General features: G+C 51.4%; 3 protein-coding genes and 1 long non-coding RNA gene across 4 annotated transcripts; 3 read left to right on the top strand and 1 right to left on the bottom strand.

Moving 5' to 3' along the window:
* The first annotated feature begins 87 nt into the window (after nt 1-87).
* On the top strand, nt 88-1561 carry LOC108548699 (protein bicaudal C-like). Its single transcript, XM_017901776.1, has 3 exons — nt 88-502; nt 1078-1121; nt 1535-1561. Exons 1-3 carry the CDS (start codon nt 283-285, stop codon nt 1559-1561), a joined length of 291 nt encoding a protein of 96 aa, XP_017757265.1. The 5' UTR covers nt 88-282.
* A 1658-nt stretch (nt 1562-3219) lies between these two features.
* On the top strand, nt 3220-7969 carry LOC108548762 (uncharacterized). Its single transcript, XR_001890281.1, has 3 exons — nt 3220-4330; nt 4497-4566; nt 7893-7969. It is a non-coding gene; the product is annotated as an uncharacterized LOC108548762 (long non-coding RNA).
* Nucleotides 7970-9713: 1744 nt separating this feature from the next.
* On the top strand, nt 9714-13561 carry BicC (protein bicaudal C). Its single transcript, XM_017901852.1, has 9 exons — nt 9714-10325; nt 10411-10629; nt 10956-11256; nt 11344-11709; nt 11857-11958; nt 12058-12305; nt 12385-12613; nt 12896-13015; nt 13094-13561. The coding sequence occupies exons 1-9, from the start codon at nt 9723-9725 to the stop codon at nt 13210-13212; spliced, it is 2307 nt and encodes a 768-aa protein (XP_017757341.1). The 5' UTR covers nt 9714-9722; the 3' UTR covers nt 13213-13561.
* Nucleotides 13562-17271: 3710 nt separating this feature from the next.
* On the bottom strand, nt 17272-18189 carry Pex2 (peroxisomal biogenesis factor 2). The gene has a single exon (XM_017901842.1). The coding sequence runs from the start codon at nt 18172-18174 to the stop codon at nt 17335-17337; it is 840 nt and encodes a 279-aa protein (XP_017757331.1). The 5' UTR covers nt 18175-18189; the 3' UTR covers nt 17272-17334.
* Between the last annotated feature and the right edge of the window lie 1230 nt (nt 18190-19419).

Below are 19419 nucleotides of genomic sequence, written 5' to 3'. Positions count from 1 at the left end.
GGAGGGAGGGCGGGAGAGAGGGAGGGAAGGAGGGAGAGAGAAAGAAAGAAAGAAAAAGAAAAAGAAGAAAATGCGCCGATACCGCGAGCGAGATATATATGGACAGATTTCGCGTTTTCGTTGACCTCGATCTCTTTATCCTTGACCGTGCGCGCATTAGCCGGAGTCGAGCGAATAACTAAATCGTGTTTCGTTTCGTGATTTTGTTTCTGCAGAGGGAAGATTGAGACTGGAACGGTGAAGAGTCGGTGAAGAAACACGGTGTCGAAGAATTTGGACAAGATGAGGCCCGACGAGGTGATACAAAACGAGAGAAGAACGACGGAGACGATGTCCGAGACATCGGAGGGCACCATGACGACCAGCGTTTCCGGTAAATCGGGCTTCGAAAGTCGCGAGGAATTGTGCGACATCGCGGCTGTGCTTGGCATCGGTAATCCGGACGACCTGCAGCAAGAAAGATTTCGCGTTGATCGCCGGAAATTGGAACAGATGCTTCTAGGTGAGTGGCCAGTCATTCGATTTCCTACAGAATATCTTTCTCTCTCTCTCTCTCTGTCTCTCTTTCTCTCCCCCTCTCACTCTCCCCCCCGCCCGCCCTCTCGCTCTCGGTCTTTCTCTTTCTCGCTTTCTTCCTTATCCGGTATACGAGCATATAATCCGACCGTGTGTCCCGAACGCTACGATTTAAATAGATCATCTGTTTGTAAACGGAATTAGTGGGACTGTCAAATATGCTAGTTGGTCGCGATTACGAGTATCTCGCGATCGTAACGTTTATTTTGATCGAGACGCGCTCCGTGTAGATATTTACAGCCGCGTCGGAATCGAGCGAATCGCGTAAATACGAGCGATAAGTTTATCCGTTTGGTTGGCGTGTCGACCGCGAAATCGATGTTTGAAAGTCGCAGCTGGAGTCGCGAATTTCGACACGGGTTAATATCGCGCTCCTCCGAATGTCTACTCGTCCTCGCGTATGATCCTCCATCATCGAGAGTGGAATGTAGCGAAAACAGAGAGGAAGAAAAGAAACTAGAGTTCGTTGTACCCTGATCGTGCAATTTGCTTTGTTTACAGGTGATAATGACGGACCCAAGCCAGCGGACACGTTTTTTCATAACGTAAGTGCGTTTCGTCCTTCTCGTCTTTGCCGACACATTCGGATGGACGATGCTAGGTCTGACAATCAAACTCGAACGGGCGTGCGCGAGAATCGTCGTTTTTCTCAATTTCCTCGCCGTTACGTTTATCGAGTTTGCTCTCTGCTTTTTCTTTTCCGATTCTCCTTATTCTCGTTTTTTCGGTAAATTGACAAGAGAAGTTAGAGGCGTCGAGAAGAAGAAGAAGAAGAAGAAGAAGAAGAAGAAGAAGAAGAAGGAGAAGAAGGAGAAGAAGGAGAAGGAGAAGGATGGTACGGGCTTCGCGAATCGAGGTTCGCGACGCGACCTCGCGATTATGCGATTTCATTCGACGTCGCTACTGCTGTATGCCAATCGAGTCGAATTTATCGTTATCTTTACGACAAAATTTGCAGGAGAAAAGCGTAGAGACGCGAAGGTAGCGTACCGTGGCTGTCGATGTACTCGCGAATAGTCGGAGAGAAGGATAAACGCGCGTGGCGTAGAACGCATAGAGGCAGGCGAGTGCAGGGAATGGTTGGCGAACGCGCTCGAAGGCAACGTTCGCGCTTATCCTTATCGTTGACACGTTGCGTAAAAGGGGCCCTGGAAATACACCGCTGGATTATTTATAGACCGGCTTTACACGACTCGCCGCTACGCACTCGATCCCAATCACTCGAACCTCTGCGTCGAAACATTTTTTCGCGCGTGCGTCGTCGTTTCCGCTGAATTACCCGCTCGATCCTATCCTCTCTCGTTTTCCGAATTCTCGGCTCGTACGCAAGAGAAAACGATCGATATCTCCGACATTCTTCCATTTTCTCCGGTTTTCTCTTATTTTCATGGAAACCGAGTGGAGAATCGAAGAAATACGCGATCGAACGCACTCGAATCTCGGCGGCTTCCACGAAATAGCCATTCCGCTCGTTAAAGGGCGTCGCGTGCCAACGCGAATCGGTGTCGCGATAGGTCCTCTCGAAATACCACGTTACACGCGGTACGTAATTTTAACGAGAGAGTCACTGGACGCCGAGCTCTATTTATCCTCTCGGTAGTCATCGGTGCCAACTTTTACGAATATTCGTCTGAATGGTGGTGCGCTTTTGCGAGCGCGGACGATCGCGGTAGAGGGACGCGTCGCGGTAGGTGGCGACTTTTCACGGGAACCGATCGGTTTCGCGCGCAGGCTGGTAACAGGTGTCGCGTAAATCTTCGTCCAAGGATAATCCGGTTGAAGAATAGTTACGCCGGTGCGAGTAATTCGGTCTAGCTATATACCGTTGTCGAGAAACGTAGAACGCGTTTTTCAGGTACGCGCGCACACACCGTTTCCGAGAGGCTAATACAAAGGGACAAGAGTACGCGGAAGTGAAGCTTAACGAGGGAGAAATGTCGCGGTGGAATAAAATTGACCTGTACACCGGTGGTACGCGTATATCCGAAATGTGCCTTTGCCTCTGTAAATCGGGTGGAAAGGTTTGCCCGTTGAAACTTTTACGATGGTACCTGGTCGCAAAATATACCTCGCGCGCTTCCAGGTAACCGCGTTCGAAGGAGATTCACGCGTTCCATCGAACGACCGACCGTGAAACTTTCCGGTCGTGTTACTTCCACGTATTTGTCCGGTCTCGCTCAGCTTCGTTCCACGTTTGCTCGCACTCGTGTGTCTCGATTCCAATCCGGCCGCGTTCTCGTTCGCGTTTCCTCTTGCTCCCGCCAATCGTTCCATTTCCATGGAAAACGGAGACCAACGTCGTCTCCCCGGGTAGGTGGGTGAATCGTGCGGCCGGGCTGTGCTGAAAACTACCTGTTCTCGCGTTTGGCTCTTTAAATCGTCGCGGCGAAGAGGCGAGGAGACGGAACGAGAGAGCGAGTGAGTAAAGGAGAGAGAGAGAGAGAGAGAGAGAGAGAGAGAGAGAGAGAGAGAGAGAGAGGGAGAAGGAGGTCCGTGGAAAGAGGCGGAAACGGGCGGAAACGGGCGAGATGTTCTGGTCCGTGGTGGTCGGGTCGCCACCGCGTTGCTCGGTTTCTGCTCTGTCGTTTCTCGGCCGCAGCGGCGGCATCGGCGGCAGCATCGGCGGCGGCATCGGCGGCGGCATCGGTGGAGGGAGAACGAGGGCCCGGAGGAACGGAGACGGCTAGCGGCGCGACGACGATGAGTGGGAGGTGCTTCACCGAGCCGTCCCGTTACATTATCTGCTGTTAGTCAGTCAGTCGTGCCAGTGATCCGGACGCGGTAAAAACGAGAAACTTGCGTAGCCGTGGATTCGGAAATATATCGTTGCTCCTACGAGAAACAGCCAGCCGGTCACGGTGGAAACCGTCGCCAGCCGTCCCCCCGCGATATAGTTCTCCACGCGTCTACGGTTCTCCACGGGCTTTCCATTCTCCACGTTGGAAACTACCGTTTCCAGTTACCGACCGCCGCCAAACCTTTTACCGTGTTTGTGCGAAAAGTGTGCGCTAACGTTACTCGACGTTGACTCGGTTAGCCGGTAGCCGATCCGGAGAACGAGCAGAGCCCCCTCGATCGAACGCTCGTGACCGGTAGCGTTTCCACCGATAGGAAGTCTTGGATTCGAGAGGGCGGGGGGCGGCGACCAGGGCGGTGGAATTGGAAAAAAAAGATATCGCGATAGAAAAATCGTTGACGAAGATCCATCGATCGTACGTAACGATCGACGTGGTCGTCGTCGTGGTGGTGGTCGTCGTGGTGGTGGTCGTCGTGGTGGTCGTCGGCACGTCGACTCGCGCGATCGCGCGGATCGTGCACTCGCGCGCGCGCGCGCGAGTATCGGATAGTCACGATGAAGTGAACGGATAACGCGGCCGGACGTTCCGCGGCTCTCGACAGTCGTGGCAGTGAAAGTACGTCACCCGGAGCTGTCTCCTCTCATTCCAGATTCTTTCTACTTCGGTCCCGATCCGAGCCAGGCTTCCTCGTTGCCGAAGAGATCGCGCGACGCGGTCATGTCTCTCGTTTGAGATATCCAGTTAATCGCAGCGAACAGTGACCGTGACAAAAGTGGCAGCCGAGTGTCTTTGCTCTCTTCTTCTTCCTTCCGCGCTATCGTTTCGTTTTTTCCTCTCTTTCTCCTTGCCGCTGATTCACCCACTCTTGGCCGACTGTTGGCCGATTGTTCATCGAGTCTCGCTAAGGAGATCGATACCGATCGAGATACCATCACCAGTCGACAACGATGACCGTGGTAACGTTCGATATTCGAGTGTTTTCGCCATCCTCGCGGAATTATACGCGCGTCGTTGGCCTAACGGACGGTCTGACCGATTTCTCGATGGCCGGCGCGCACGCATACGCGCGCGATTGCAATGCAGTTTCACGCGATTAAACTGGACCTTTTCCATTTATTACAGATCATGGAGGAAACGAACACCTTCGTTACGTGGCCGTCACGTCTGAAGATCGGAGCAAAGTCGAAGAAAGGTAAGTCCGCGCCTGCGCCGACTCGTACCTTCTCCGAAGCACGTTCGCCGCCGCTCGTTGCACGGAATCGCGTTCGAGGATTCGAAAAGTTCTGCATCCTGTTTCGCGTACCAACCATTTCGATCCTATCGGAGAAAAGAGCTCGCGTGCGCGCGTGCGCGCGAGCACGTCGCTCGACTAACCGGAAACGATGCATAACGCGATGACGCGATCGCGACGCGTCGTAGGTGGTATGTTGTACCTAGGTTCGACGACACCGTCGACCTTGGCGGTACGGGATCCATCGGTCGCGGTTCCTGCTTCGTCACGGCTCTACTTTTCCTGCCGGTCTTCGTCTTCGTCTTCGTCTTCTTCGTCTTCGTTCCCGTTCCCGTTGCTCCGTTTATCGTTTACCGACCGAAACCTCGTTACATATACACGGCGAACGATTACGTCAGTGGATAGGTTGCGTTGCCTTGGCTCGCCAGCTGACGCGTTGGTATCGCGTATTTTCTTACGTCTATTTGCGGTTCGCGTACGCGAATTCTCGCGTCGCGCGATTCTTTCTCCACCGTGCTATACGCCAGCGTTCGCGTAATTTTTCTCCTCCCGTACCGATCGAGAACGGCGCGAGAGAGGGAGACCTTTGGTCCTTTTGGTCCAAACCGGCGCGAATTCGTTTCGATTCGCTCGCGACGTCCGTCGTCGAGGAAATCGCGTGACGATTACGCGAACGTAGCAGCGGTAGCAACGGCAGCAACGGCGGCAGCAGCAGCAGCCCCGATAATTAGAGCGCACCCATTAATCGAAAGTGATTACGAAACGACTCTCGGTCTAGCGCAGTAGCGCGTGTCGGCAAAGTAAAACGCGTTTCCCGGTGCGTATCGCGTGCGTCGGAGTCGCGACTCGCGACTCGCGACCGAGAGTCGAGCGACGTCGAACGGAAACGTTTCGTCGTCCATCGTCGTTCGTCGTCGTCGTCCCGTTCGCTCGTACGGGTACGGGTACGACTCCGGCTCCGGCTCCGGCTCGGGCGTTTGCTCGGTGGCCTTTCCTCGCCTTCCACACGCCATGGAAACTTTTCGGTGATTCATCCCTTCCTCGTGACCCGAACAGCTGTTCGTCGCCTCTTCTCCTTCGTGCACTGCCACCGAACAAACCCATTGTGCACGACAAACCGCGCGTAATCCGGTATAAATAGGTCCCCGTCTGTTTTACCTCCTACCGATTTTCTACCTCTCCTACCACCAATCTTACTGCCCATGAAGAATCCCCCTTTCGTCGTTAAATTTCCAGTCGTTTCGATATCGGGACCCATTCGTCCTCGTCTTTCGTCCTCGTCGTCGTCGTCGCTGTCGATCCGAGTCGATTCATCCTAATTCGGCTGCGTAACGCGTACGCGTGCATCGGTTTACGACTCAAAGGCGCGTCACAATGACATTCGTCCACGGAGCGCTGTGTATTCCACTTTCGAGATTTTAAAAGGTCGAGTACGAGGTCGAGCGTGTCCGTATCCGTATCCGTATCCGTATACGTATCTCCAATCGACGAACGCGAAATTATGCAAGGATTTCCGCGTCTCCTCCTCTCCCCGTCCGGCAAAGTGTTCGACACGGTCCCGGCGTTAGCCCCGCGTTCGTTTCGTTCACCGGCCGATAAACGTAACAACGTCGAACGGAGTAATCGACGACGACGACGACGACGACGACGACGTGGAATCTCGGGGAATCGCGATTCGATTCGGCAAACACCGAATCTTTCTCTTTATCGTTGGATACGGTTTTCGTCGATAAACACGCGTATCGTGGATCGATGGTATCGCGTGAAACGACGAGTGGCTCGATGATGGAGTGCGTATCGGACGTGGCAGCCGAGGTAGCGGATTCACGTTAGAGTTTCATCGCGACGAAGCGAGTGGAATCTAATTTAATTTCGTTCGGGTCGCCTGTTTAGCCGGAGAAAAGGTTACCCTTCATCGAGGTCTCGGCGAAATGAGAATGTTACGAAAGTCGGTTCGCGATACGCGTGACGAAGTTTATCTTCGCTTGCATAGCAACGATACGTCGCTCGTCGAGATAACTCGATCCACGCGAAATGGTCCCGGATTTCGTAGCTGCCACGACCGCGATCGCGATCGCGACCACGACGTCCATGGTCGCGGGACCATCGGGATCGGTCGAATCTCGATAGTTTCGGCGTCGACCGAGCAGCTTTCTCGAGGAGGAACGAAGAGAGGAATATCGCGAATCGAGGTGGCCGATGTATGTAACGCGTACGCGGACGAAAAAATTCGAACCGTCGCGGTTTATCGATGCCTTCTCGTTGTTACGCAACCAGAGCGCGGGATTACATGGACGAAAATGTTCCGTAGTCGCCGCGGACGCCTGTATCTGGATGGCCGATCGCGCGTGTTTCGCGTTCTCTCGAAACGAGCAAACTGTCGGTCACGATGGAGCGTGCGAGGATGGAGAGTCGGCGGGTCGCGCGCGCGTTATCTCCGTCGCGCAGCTAGCAGATTTGCGAAGGTCGTCCGCGCGATCGTTCGCCATCTATTTTTGAGTCACCGCTTCGATTCGGGTCGAGTTTTCTCCTCTTAGCAACCGGCTTGCTCGTTATCCTCTCCGTATCCTCGCTATTTTTATGCCAATTCGTCGCTGGCTATCGATCTTTTGCCAAAATTTCTCCGTTTCGTGCAATCCTGTATGGCTTTTCTTTCGTCCTTTCTTCCGCGGCATCGATCAACGCTTTCCATCCAACTTACCTCTTTGCTCGCCGTTCTCGTTTCCAAATCCAAACGGTCGCGAATTTCGGAACGAACACTCGCCCGATAAAGTTTCCACTCGTGATCCCTGCGCGTTTCTTCTTTACATTTCGCTCTGTTTATTCGTTACGAACGCGAACGCGCGCTGTCTCTCTCTCTCTCTCTCTCTCTCTCTCTCTCTCTCTTCCGTCCGGTGAAGAAGGAGAAAGAGGGGGAGAGAGAGAGAGAGAGAGAGAGAGGAGAGAGAGAGGGTCGGATCTAGCGGATCGAGCCGCGATTCGACGACTATCGCGTTCGCATGACTAGGCGTATGCGTGATCGTCCTCGAATTCGGAGTGTCTGGTATCCAGGAAGAGAGGATATTCGAAGAAGCGGCGCTCGGAGAATATTAAAAGCCGCGCACGGGGTGTAATGGATGGTTGACCGATGGTCCGAGTCGGTTCCACCGGTTCTACTCCGGCACACACGCTCGGCCGATCGCGCGCGTTCCGTCGCGAGTCGCCTCGCCGCTGCCGCTCGAAAGGATAACGCGTAGTCGTTGTCGTTGTCGTCTCGTTGCATAATCCGTTTCGTCGTTCTTTTACAGATCCGCATATAAAGGTCGCGGGTCGACCGGATGACGTGCGAGCAGCGAAGGAGAAGATAATGGAAATTTTGGACACGAGGGTAAGCAACCGTATCTTTCCACGTTTTTCTCTTTCTTCCGTTTCGCTGTTTCGTCTTTTCGTTGCTTTCTCGCCAACGGAGATTCGCCCGTGGTATCTCTCGGAGGCGAGAAAAGACGAGAGTGGCCGATTCGTTGCTTTTTACCGATATACCGTGCTTACGTCATTCGCGAGCCGCGAGATTACCGGGGTGACCTCGCAAATCGAATTTCCACTTTCGACCTGCAAAAAAATCCATGCAATCCAAGTGTCGTACGCCAACCTTTCCCCGGCTCTTATCGCCGATAATCTTGGTCGGCCGATAAAAAGCTCGACGCGTTATGCGCGGCGAGACCTTTGTAACGTCTGACCGATGTAATCGATATCTCGCATTCGTTGCACGAACGAGTCGCCCGTGGATTTTTCGCCCATCGAGCGTTCCAACGATCGCTCCGACCACGGCTCGACGTCCTTTCTCGAGGACGAAAAGCTAGAGAACACCGAGGTCGTTGCACCTGACGTAGATATACGTTTGCCGCGCGTAACCCTCCCGTACACTCGCCGCGGTGACTTTTATTTTTACGCGATCGCGGGACAGCGAAACTTTCCCCAAAGATCTTTCCGCCGTGTTACCGCCGATTTTTCCCTCGAATCGCACGCGGCGCGCGTGCTAACGGCGCTCGTATGGCACCTCACGGTGGTAAACGGACGAATACGCGACGGGACGATCACGGGACAATGACGGGACGCAATGACGGGGCAATGACGGGGAAAGGGATGTAACCGCGACGCATAGGGAAGAAGAAGGCATTCTATTTATACGGAGACGACGGCGTCCCGCGAATTCCTCGGCGAGAAAGCGAGACGTCGTGCGAACCAGTCTCGCTCGCGTTAACCGACCGGCCGAATCGGCCGCCTTGTATTTCCTTCCCGCGTACCGTTATCTCCGGCGTAACGCAGTCCTCGTCCACCGACCGTGCAAATTGCTCTTTCCTTCTCGCTTCCCTTCTCTACCCCGCACCCGCCACCTTTCCTATCTCCCACCTCGGGTACTCCCTCGCCGTGCTGGGCGCACCGCGTTCTACCGAACCTGTGCGAAACGCCATCGATGCCCGCGATTTCTTCTCTCGATCGCCTCCGCGACCAACGAAACGAAAAGTAATATCCGCGTCATCTTTCACCGCGACGTTCTCGCTTAGGGAGCGTTCACCTTTCCGCGAGTGGTAAGTAACGCTCGAAACTAATTCGATCGAGGACCACGCGAAGGCGGCGTCGTACAACGCGGCGAAAAATCAAGCGCGCGTATAGATCCTAGCTGGCTAGGCTTTTACGTAACGTTCGATGGACGATCGAACACGCGCCTGGGATCGCGTGCATATTGCAAGTGTCGAGTGCAAAAGTCAACATGCCGCGTAGAAAGTCTAACGGTTCTCTAACGTCGAGGACGGTGCGTATTTTTCCATTGCTCTCTATGTCGCTCGATTTGCCGCTGTTTATCGGCCAAATTTATCTTTCCCGTCGCGTTATCCGCTACGGTTTCGACCGACTTCGCCGTTGAACCGTGCTCCCGCCATCGCGCTTCTCCGATATCGATGCCGATCGCTCTCCATCTTTCCGTTCGCCAACGCTCGCTACCGCCATGCCGATCGCCCCTTTCGATTCCATACGACCTGCAGCAAGAAAGATTTCGCGTTGATCGCCGGAAATTGGAACAGATGCTTCTAGGTGATAATGACGGACCCAAGCCAGCGGACACGTTTTTTCATAACATCATGGAGGAAACGAACACCTTCGTTACGTGGCCGTCACGTCTGAAGATCGGAGCAAAGTCGAAGAAAGATCCGCATATAAAGGTCGCGGGTCGACCGGATGACGTGCGAGCAGCGAAGGAGAAGATAATGGAAATTTTGGACACGAGGCAAAGCAACAGGGTAACCATGAAGCTGGACGTTAGTTACACCGACCACTCGCACATCATCGGAAAGGGCGGACTGACGATTAAACGGGTGATGGAGGAAACTGGATGTCACATCCATTTTCCGGACAGTAATCGGAGCAATCATCAGGAGAAGAGCAATCAGGTGTCGATCGCGGGTGAGATGGAAGGCGTGGAACGGGCCCATGCACGCGTCAGGAATCTCACGCCTCTGATCTTTTCCTTCGAGTTGCCGATCATGGGCGCGTCGCAGGCCGTGCCGGATTCAACTTCGCCGTACGTGGTTAAAATTCAGGAGAAATACAACGTCCAAGTGATGTTTCGTACCAGACCGAAATTGCACGCCACCCTGGTCGTGGTTAAGGGTTGCGAATGGGAGGTATCGCAAGTGAAGGAAGCGACCGTGCTTCTCATTCACTACATGTGCCAAAACTTAGCTGTAAGTGAACCGCCGTTTCGTTTCACCTTCTCGTCCGCAGACCTCGCGTCCTCGATGTTCACCGTGTCTTCTCGCCTCTGCGTAGAGTCAAATACAAGTACAAATGTCGATGGAGATATCGCCGCAACATCACGGCATCGTGCTCGGCAAACAGAGCGGTAATTTGAAGATGATCATGCAGCGCACGGGCACTCAGATAATGTTCCCCGACGCCGGGGATCCGAACATACCGAGCTTGAAGAAGAGCAACGTTACCATCACAGGTGGCATCCACAACGTTTACTTGGCCCGGCAACAGCTAGTGGTAGGTCATGTTGTTCCCGTGATTCGATTCTCTTATCGGCAATCGGTGAACCTCTTATCTCTTTGCTTTTCTTTTCTCCTTTATAACGTTCCTTTATACCGCCTCTCAATCTCCCCTGCCCCCGCTCTCTTGCTCTCGTACGCGAGCGCGCGACCGCACGCACGTATACACGCACGCACGCACGCACGCACGCACGCACGCACGCATGCATGCACGGCCTCCGTTAATGCCATCGGACCGATAACGCCGCTCGTGTTTGCGTATTCGGTTAAAGATGACGTAAAAAAAAATGGTATCTTTTAAGAGCAAAGGAAATTTTTCTACAGGGTTCTCTGCCTTTGGTCTTGATGTTCGACCTTCCCGAAGAGTCCATGTCCTCGGTCGATACCGAGAACGTTTCCCAATTGATGCAATCGTTGGACGTGTTCATAAACGTGAGGCACAAACCGAAACAGAACACGTTGTCCGTGATCATCAAAGGAATCGAACGAAACGCCAGTAATATTTACGAAGCGAGAAAACAACTGTTGGGTCTGGAAGAGCCGAGGGTACACGCCGAGATACCTGCCACCTATCACATCCCGAACGCTGCCAATATCTTTCAGGGAAACGCTAGCAACGGTTCCAGTGAGTGTCATTTCGATTCTGCCGATCCGAGAGAGTCGTCCGGTTAGCGCGAAAGCGACTAAAAACGCGACCGCGTGTGATTCGCAGGTCCCAACAATCTGATTGGCAGTCTCTCGGATATATTGACGATAAACACGCAGAATCCTCCGTACTGCGTGTCGCCTGTACCTCATTCGCCGAATCCTATGGGTTTGTCGCCTCATTGGGGTTTACCACCGATACCGTCCATGTTTTCCCCACTGCCGCTTCATCATTCTTACCCGTACCCGCACCTAAATCATCTGCTGACCACGCAGCACGTGATGCACAACAACGCGATGCCACCTCATTCCCATGGACTGCAAAATCACGCTTTTACCGGTATCGGACAACTTAATTCGAACGTGCCTGCCGGCTTTCACAGTATTCACGGATTGAACGGTAATTCTTTGGCGGACAGCAAAGAAGGCAGCGGTAAGTTTCCGGCCTTGTTTCCTCTTATTTTCTCCGACTATGTATACCAACCGACGAGTCGACGAATCGTTTGTCTTTATCTCTTTCTTTCTCTCTCTTTTTCTCTATCTCTCTCTCTCTCTCTCGATCTCGATCTCGTCGTGGCAGCTTATTCGTCGTTGAGCAGCGTTTCCAGTTCTCTGTCTAGTCCGGCTATCAGTCCTCGTAACATATCTCCGGTCAATCCTACCGAGAATAGTACCAATTTAGGTAAGTAACCACGATGAATTCACCGCCGTGTTGTCTTAACCGTCGTAAAAGTCGACGGAAAACGATCATCCTCGTAAAGTCGATACTTTTTTTCGACAGATTTATCCAGCATGTTGTCCGATCTTACGGTATCCGATCGTCGTGCACCGGGTTGCGAGAAGAAATCGCTGGAGATGGCAGCGCAACAGAATCTCGTCCCTTTCGACTACGAGCAAAAGAAATTACTAGCGGCGAAAGCGATTCAAACCAAGCCAAGTTCCAACGACTATCGCGTTCCTACGTCCGCTTGGTCCGGCTACGGACTCAGTCAATCCATTCCTCCTATAAGTACGACCGATTTGAACAAGGTAAGCGATTATTCGATACCTATTTCGATCAACGGGCGCGGCGATAAATCGAAAACAGTGGTTCTTTTTGGAAACCTAGGAACTGACCACCTCCCATCCGTCTGACTTGTGGAAGGAACCAACGACGCCGGTGTTCAGCAGAGAGATTGACTTTGGAATCGGTTCCGGCAAAGACCGCGTTGGACAGATCGGCATTAGTTCCAACTACATGGAGCACACGCCCACTTCGCATTTGAACAAAATCACGTCTCATCGATACGATGATTTAACCAGCATGCTGACGAGCATTGGATTGGAAAAGTACATACGCCTGTTCACGTCTCACATAATCACGTCTCATCGATACGATGATTTAACCAGCATGCTGACGAGCATTGGATTGGAAAAGTACATACGTGAGTGTGCGAAACCGACGATCCATTTGTGTCCGACTGCTTATTCCGATAAATTCTCGCCTTTTTGCTTCACGCTATACGACGATACACGCGTAACACCTGCCTGCTGCTGCACGCTTTGCCTTCTCCGTTTTGCCTCCCCGTTCTTCTACTCGTCCGCATCGCCATATACGCCGCTTGTTTTCTGTTCGCTAGGCCTGTTCACGTCTCACGAAGTGGACATGGCTACCTTTCCTTCGCTCACGGAGAAAGATCTATGCGAAATCGGGATAACCGCTTGGGGTGCAAGACGTAAAATAATGCTGTTAATCGCTGGTACGTAAACGTAGTCACGCTGTCGTATCGGTAACGAGCTCGTATTTCATTTTTCACTCGATGTCGCTTCGTTTTCAGAAATGAACAAACGGACTAGTCCATTCTGCGGTAGCGCGGCTCCCGGTGCGGAACGGAAAACGACTACGTCAACGACTTCGTCGTCGATAGAGAAGTGTAATCTGGATACCAAATGGTAGAAAAGACGAATAAGCGTTGCGAGTTTCGCAAAATTCGTGACAACGAATCCAAGAAAGATTTAGACAGGACCGCGTTGTACTTAAACCTGGTCCCGCGTTCGTGCGTAGACTCGATTGCGTTTCGAGACTTTTGGAACGAGAATCGAAATCGAAATCGGAATCGCAATTGGAATCGAAATCGAAATCGAAATCGAAATCGAAATCGAAATCGAAATCGAAATGAAATCACGCGGGCCTATTCGCCGACTCGACGGTAGGATCAAGATATGTATAATTGATGTGTTAATTTGCGATTCTAGGCACCGAATGAATAGACGGATGATTCTTTTTGTGATCGGGGACTGTTTGCTCCGCCTTATTTTCTTTTTTTTTTCTTTTTATATATATATATATATATATATGTATGTATCTATTTTTTTTGCCTGCAGTCCTCGATTCACGCGGTCGATAGGTGCCTTAGGTTAAGAACTACTTTCGTTACTACTTTCGTTTCGTTAGCTTTTTTTTATGTTGCTAGTGATCTTTCTATCGTAGTCGCGCGATATTCGACGAATCAATGGTTTTCATATCGTTTTGTACGGAACGCGAATCGAGATGCTTGAACGAGTGGCGTCGTTCGACGCGTTCTATCGTATGTGTTTTTTGTGTAACGGTGAAGAGTTCGTGATGCGATTGAACGATAGGCGTACAGTATAAATTAGCGATAACGGTTCGACGAGTAGAACCGAGCATCGAAGAAGCGAGGCTTCGAAACTCGACACGCGCGATGGGCGAGGGATGTCCCGTACGTTCGGCGGCCTTTCGCCTTAGCGAAGTTAAAATATTTAATCTCGACTAAGCTCGAAATTCGGCGAAATCGAACTAGGCTCGGAACTAACGGCCGAGATCGAAACGACGCAAACTGCCGCGAGTTTCGGCTTTTCTCGCGGCGGCGCCGCGTTTTCGAGTTTTACAAAGTAATAAAGTATTTATTATTCATTCGCGAAGGACGCCGAATGTACGTCGAGTTATATCGCAAATGATAATTCCACGAATCGAAGCGAATCGAAGGGGGCGATTAACAAGACCTCGAACGTCGGAGGAGTGGATATTTCGGGTGGAGTCAGTCGCGTAGTTTACCTTACGATCGATCGTTTTACACGCCAATGACTTTCTCGAAATACCCGTTCAAGTTCTAATTCGAATTTAACTGTATCATTATCGTACAACACCTGCCGAACGATTCTGCAGCCGTATAATTTCCGATAATCGGCCGTCGTACGAGTGCGTCGAGATTTCTTTTCGCTTCTTTTTCTCTTCTTTCTCAACGTGTATTTCTTGTACTCTCGACGAACATACGGGGAACGATATTTTTTTTTTCCTCGCGCAACGAGCTGCATGTACGCGTTTATAATCGATTTACGACGGTAGTTGTTTTACGAAAGCAAGATACTCGTTCTACGTAAATTATTAATATTTTAAACCATTTTTTTCTACATTCTCTTTTTTTTTTTTTTTTCTTTTTCTTTTTTCTTCACGCGAGTATACGAACGTCTCGAAAGCGTTTGGTAACGAGCCCAAGCTATGCTCGCTGTAATCAATCGCTGTTATTCGAGGTATACATACGCGTTGGAACGTCCGTTAATCGCGATATTCTAAACGATCGATAGATACAGCGATGCGATTAGCGACGCGATTAGCGATACGAGTTAACGCTTTATCGCTCGCGAAGAGAAACGAAAAATATGTCGGAAACGTCGCCTCGGTCAAACTTATCGAGAATGTCCAGCGAGTCGAACGATTTTACCGTTAAAAGTTCTTGACTAAGTCTTTTGTGAAGTCTTTTTAAGCATAAATTATTCTTCTTTGGTACGGCACGATCGCGTGCTCGAAAAACGATGGAAATATTAGAGAGGGAATACAGGCTATATGTTTTCTATGTATGCAAATGTACGCGCGCGCGCGCGCGGGCGTGTGTGTGATATAACAAGACTGTGCTCGATCGTCCCCGTTTCTCGTGTTCTCTCGTGTTCTCTCGTGTCGAACGGTGATCGTTTCTTTCATAGACGAAACTACTAATTCGGTTCGAATTTGATTTTCTTTGCTCGATCGTTGCGTCGGTCGGATAAAGAAGATTGTCGTATACTTTGCCTATGCCTTCGTAACGAAAAATTGTGATTTTTGTTTTGTCGCGGCAACGATCGGACGTTGCAGAGCGTTCGATCGCGACGTCGATCGTTGTTTTCGAGGAAAAGCTTGATCGATGACCGCAGGATTTCTATCGGTGTCAACCAAGTCGTTTCCTCTTTCTTTCTCTCTCTCTCCTTCTCTCTCCCCCTCCCCCCCTCCTCTTTTTCTGTATCTATTTTTCGCCGTTCGGGATTCTTGCATGATCGATCAGTGCTCGATAAATTCTTTTAGACAAACACGTTACATTGTTTTTCGATGTTCCTATCTAAAATATATATATATTTTACGCATGCGCGCACACACATACACACGTACACATATACACATTCATGCATATATACATACGTACGTACGCGTAGTCAACTACTGGTTGTTCGACGAATTAAAAGGAAAGAGAAAAAAAAGGAAACAAAAAGAAGAAAAAGGGAAGAAAAAATAAGATAGGAGAAAAACACAAAAAGAAAAGAAAAAATAGAAAAGAAACGATGATAGGTAAGAACGTAGAAGCAACGCAACGAAGGATATCTAACACCTAGCGTTCGAAAGGTTTCGGTACGAGTCGAAACGTTCGTTCTATTTCCTTTCTTCCTGACACGTTGCAAATGGAAAATTTTTTTTGTGACGCATCTTTCTTTCCGTTTCTCTTTTCCTCGATCTTTCTCTCTTTCTCTCTCTCTCTCTCTCTCTCTCTCTCTCTCTTTTTCTCTCTCGTACACGTCCTAGTTGGAAGGCATTCCTCCTTTTTCCTCATCTTTCTTTCGTTTCTACCGCGTTGAAACGTACGAACGAACGCACGATTCGGAAGAGGAGAAGAGAAACCGAGAGACGGGCAATAAAGTAACTATCGAACGGGATCACTCGACTGACCGAACATGCCTTTCTGGAGCATGCTTCCACGCGCAGAGTAGTAAATAGTATCGATATAGTGCGGACGGTGGTGCATTCGCGACTCGTATTCCGACGAAAACGATTCGCAGGTAAAGAAAGAAACGTAAGCGTGGTGCCTATCGCGATGGCAAAGGTTGGATCGCGCGGGCGCCGTTTAACGAATTCTCTTGCCGGAATCGGCGAATCGGAACGGCCAAGTACGAATCGAGGGAATGGTATTTTTCGAAAAGGAAAGGACGAATAAAGCGAAAGGATATGACGGTTCCGTCTGGTTGTTTCGAAACGACAGGCGTTCCATCTAGCTGCGTATACCTTGCCGATGCGATCTCGCGTTTCTTTCTGATCGTTAGAGGAAGGATTAAGGCGTAAGAAAATAACTGCAACGATGTGATTCGATATAGCTTTCATTATAGTGCCTGTAAGAGTGGAAGAAGACGAGGTTCTTGTTACGATCAACGGACTTAGTATTATAGCGGGACGTGGCAGCGTTAATCGTATACCCACGTATACGTCTCAGGTAATCGTAGGAGATTCGAGTGGCGTCTGGATGGATGGAGGTAAACTCGATCATCGCAGAAAGAGGAAGAAAACATTCCAGCCAAGGTTAGGAACGCAAAGGGGGTCAGATGGAAGGAAAAGCAGGGGAGAAAAGGAATCGGAACGCGTTGGTCCGATTGTTGGATCGCGTTTGGGAAGGAACGGAAGGACGTGCCCGTCCATCGAGCAAACGAAACGACTCGATGCGAACAAACGAACGGAACGATAGATGTAACAACGCGTGTCGTCGCTGGTGGTATACGAAACTGGCTTGCATATTTTTATACCGTAATACGATTATTCCTATGAAGCGACGCTAGCGTGTCGTCGTATCGCGTATCGTTTCGTTTCGTTTCCAAGGAAACTTTCGAATAAATCGAAACGCTGTGTCACAGCGAAAGAAGAAAATTTTGTATTGCTATTTTTAATAAAAAAGGAAAAACAAAGGATGAAACATAACGGTGGTACAATAATTACGCGGATACAGGTACAGGTAAAGTACGCAGGTAACGAGACGACGATCCGATGCTACGAATCCTTCGCTTGGTACGTTTTCATATCGTGGACGGCGAGTCGCGCGTCGCATTCGGTACACTGGAACTCGTTGGTGGCGGTAAAGTGAGCGTTGAGACAGTAATAGCAAAAGATGTGCCGACAGCCGGCGTGCATCGGTAAGATCGGCGTGTCGCCGCAATAGGCGCACCTGGTGGTAGAGTCCATGAGGGGAAAGGAACGTTGGAAACGAACGCGTCTGGCTCGGGCGAACAGCTTCTTCAGCGCGTGCTTGAAATAGTGCAGGTTAAGCATGGGTAAACCGGTGGTAAACAATTCCATCAGGCTGTGCCAGAGTAGTTCCCTGGTCATGTAGGAGTAACCGATGTTTCTCGGTTTGTGAACGGTGCTGGAAGAACTGGCAATGCCCAGTAGATACTCGACCACGCGAGGCTGTGTCCCTCGATGCAAAAATATCAGCAAATTGAGAAACTCGAGCAGCTTGGCGAGGTCCGCGACGTGATCGAGCACCGCGGTGAAATTAGGATTGGCGCCGGTCGCGTTGGCGAGTTTGTCTCGCACGTAGGCCGGACCGATGGTGAAAATCGCGTAGAGCACGGACTTTGGGCCGGTGATATTCTCGTAATGCAAATCGAGCAGTTGCTGACCAAAGGTCGATTTTCCGCGTCGCAGCGAGAAATTCCAGACGAGATACTTGAGAAGCGCGTCGATCTCGGGTTGCCATCGATCGATCTTCTCTATCGGTTGATACTTGCCGATTTCTCTCGCTTGGTTTCTAAGCACCTTGTAGATCTCCTCGTCCAGTTGAACCGCGTCGATCTGATTGATACGCGATACGTATGGCGATGGCGGCATCTCCGTAGCGTGGACAGCGTGGACAGCATGGACAGCGGCGACAACGACTAGGCGCGCGAATGTGGCGCGTCGCGCGACGGAATGGCGCAAGGTCGTGGTCGACGGTCGATCGAGGAAGCGATTATTTCGGTCGTGGCGCGATCGCGTAGTCGCGCGCGCGTTTAGAGAAGAAAGTGGGCGAGAACGGGGGAGTGGATCCGGATAGCGGGCCAGTGGAGTCGCGAACGGTTTCGTTTGCGTCGGTGGTCGAAAGGCTGTCTCTCGCGAGAAAGAGAGGAGAAGAAGAGAGAGTGAGAAAGAGAGACACAGAGAGAGCGAGCGAGAGAGAGAGAGAGAGAGAGAGGGAGAGAGAGTGAGAGAGAGGAGGAAACGGGAAGAAGGTAGAGGCGAAGCCGAACGGAGCGCGCGGAGCAAAGGCGAAGCACACACGAAGCACGAAGGACGAATGCGAGGGGAAGAATCGGATCGATAGAATAATAACGAAGAAGAATCGAAGGAATCGGCGGTGTCGCGTGGGCAAAGTGAAGGAAGAAGAAACGTTTGGCGTACGAGTGGAAAAGCGAGGTTAGGAAAATTAGGACGGTGGCGTCGTTGTGGCGACGCGACACGACGCGACACGACGCGACACGAGGAAAAACGACACGGCACGATTCGTTACGATCCGCGACGATTCGACACGACTAGACGCGTCGGCTCTATTCGGGTTGGACGCGACGTCCTCTGTAGGAGAAGCAGCGGAGGTAGCGCGACGCGCAGCTTCGATTTCGAATCTCTGGTTTCCCGCAGTGAAGGAATCGCAGTCGTGGGGGGCGCGCACGCGACTGCCCTCTATTAGCGGTCTCTCGGAAATCACGTGGAAAAAGGAGCGGAGCGAAGCGGATTCTAGTCTAGCGAACGGTGTGCGGTAGTGCCTCGCAGCGCGAAGCCTCGAGAGAAAGAGAGAAAGAGAAGGAGAAGCGAAGCGGCGCGGTGCGGAGTAGAGCTCGGCGAGAGGAGAGCGGAGAGAGGAGAGAGGAGAGCGGAGAGAGGAGAGAGGTGTCGGTGTACGGGAGTCGGTCGTTGTCAGCCGGTCGTGATCGACGAAGGGTTCGCGTATCGGTGAGTAACGGCGAAGCGGCGATTGGAGGTTAGCTCGAGGGAGAGACAGCTCGGAGCGAGCGCGACCTAACTCTCGAGTGTCTCGAGCCCGCGTCCTATCGCGTTTCGGGCTCCATGTTGCCGCTGGTGGCATGACGTCATCGAGTG

This window comes from Eufriesea mexicana, unplaced genomic scaffold (genome assembly GCF_001483705.2).
Source record: "Eufriesea mexicana isolate 0111107269 unplaced genomic scaffold, ASM148370v2 scaffold1767, whole genome shotgun sequence".
Classification (NCBI taxonomy): domain Eukaryota; kingdom Metazoa; phylum Arthropoda; class Insecta; order Hymenoptera; family Apidae; genus Eufriesea; species Eufriesea mexicana.
This window is presented reverse-complemented; position numbering and strand designations above follow the sequence as displayed.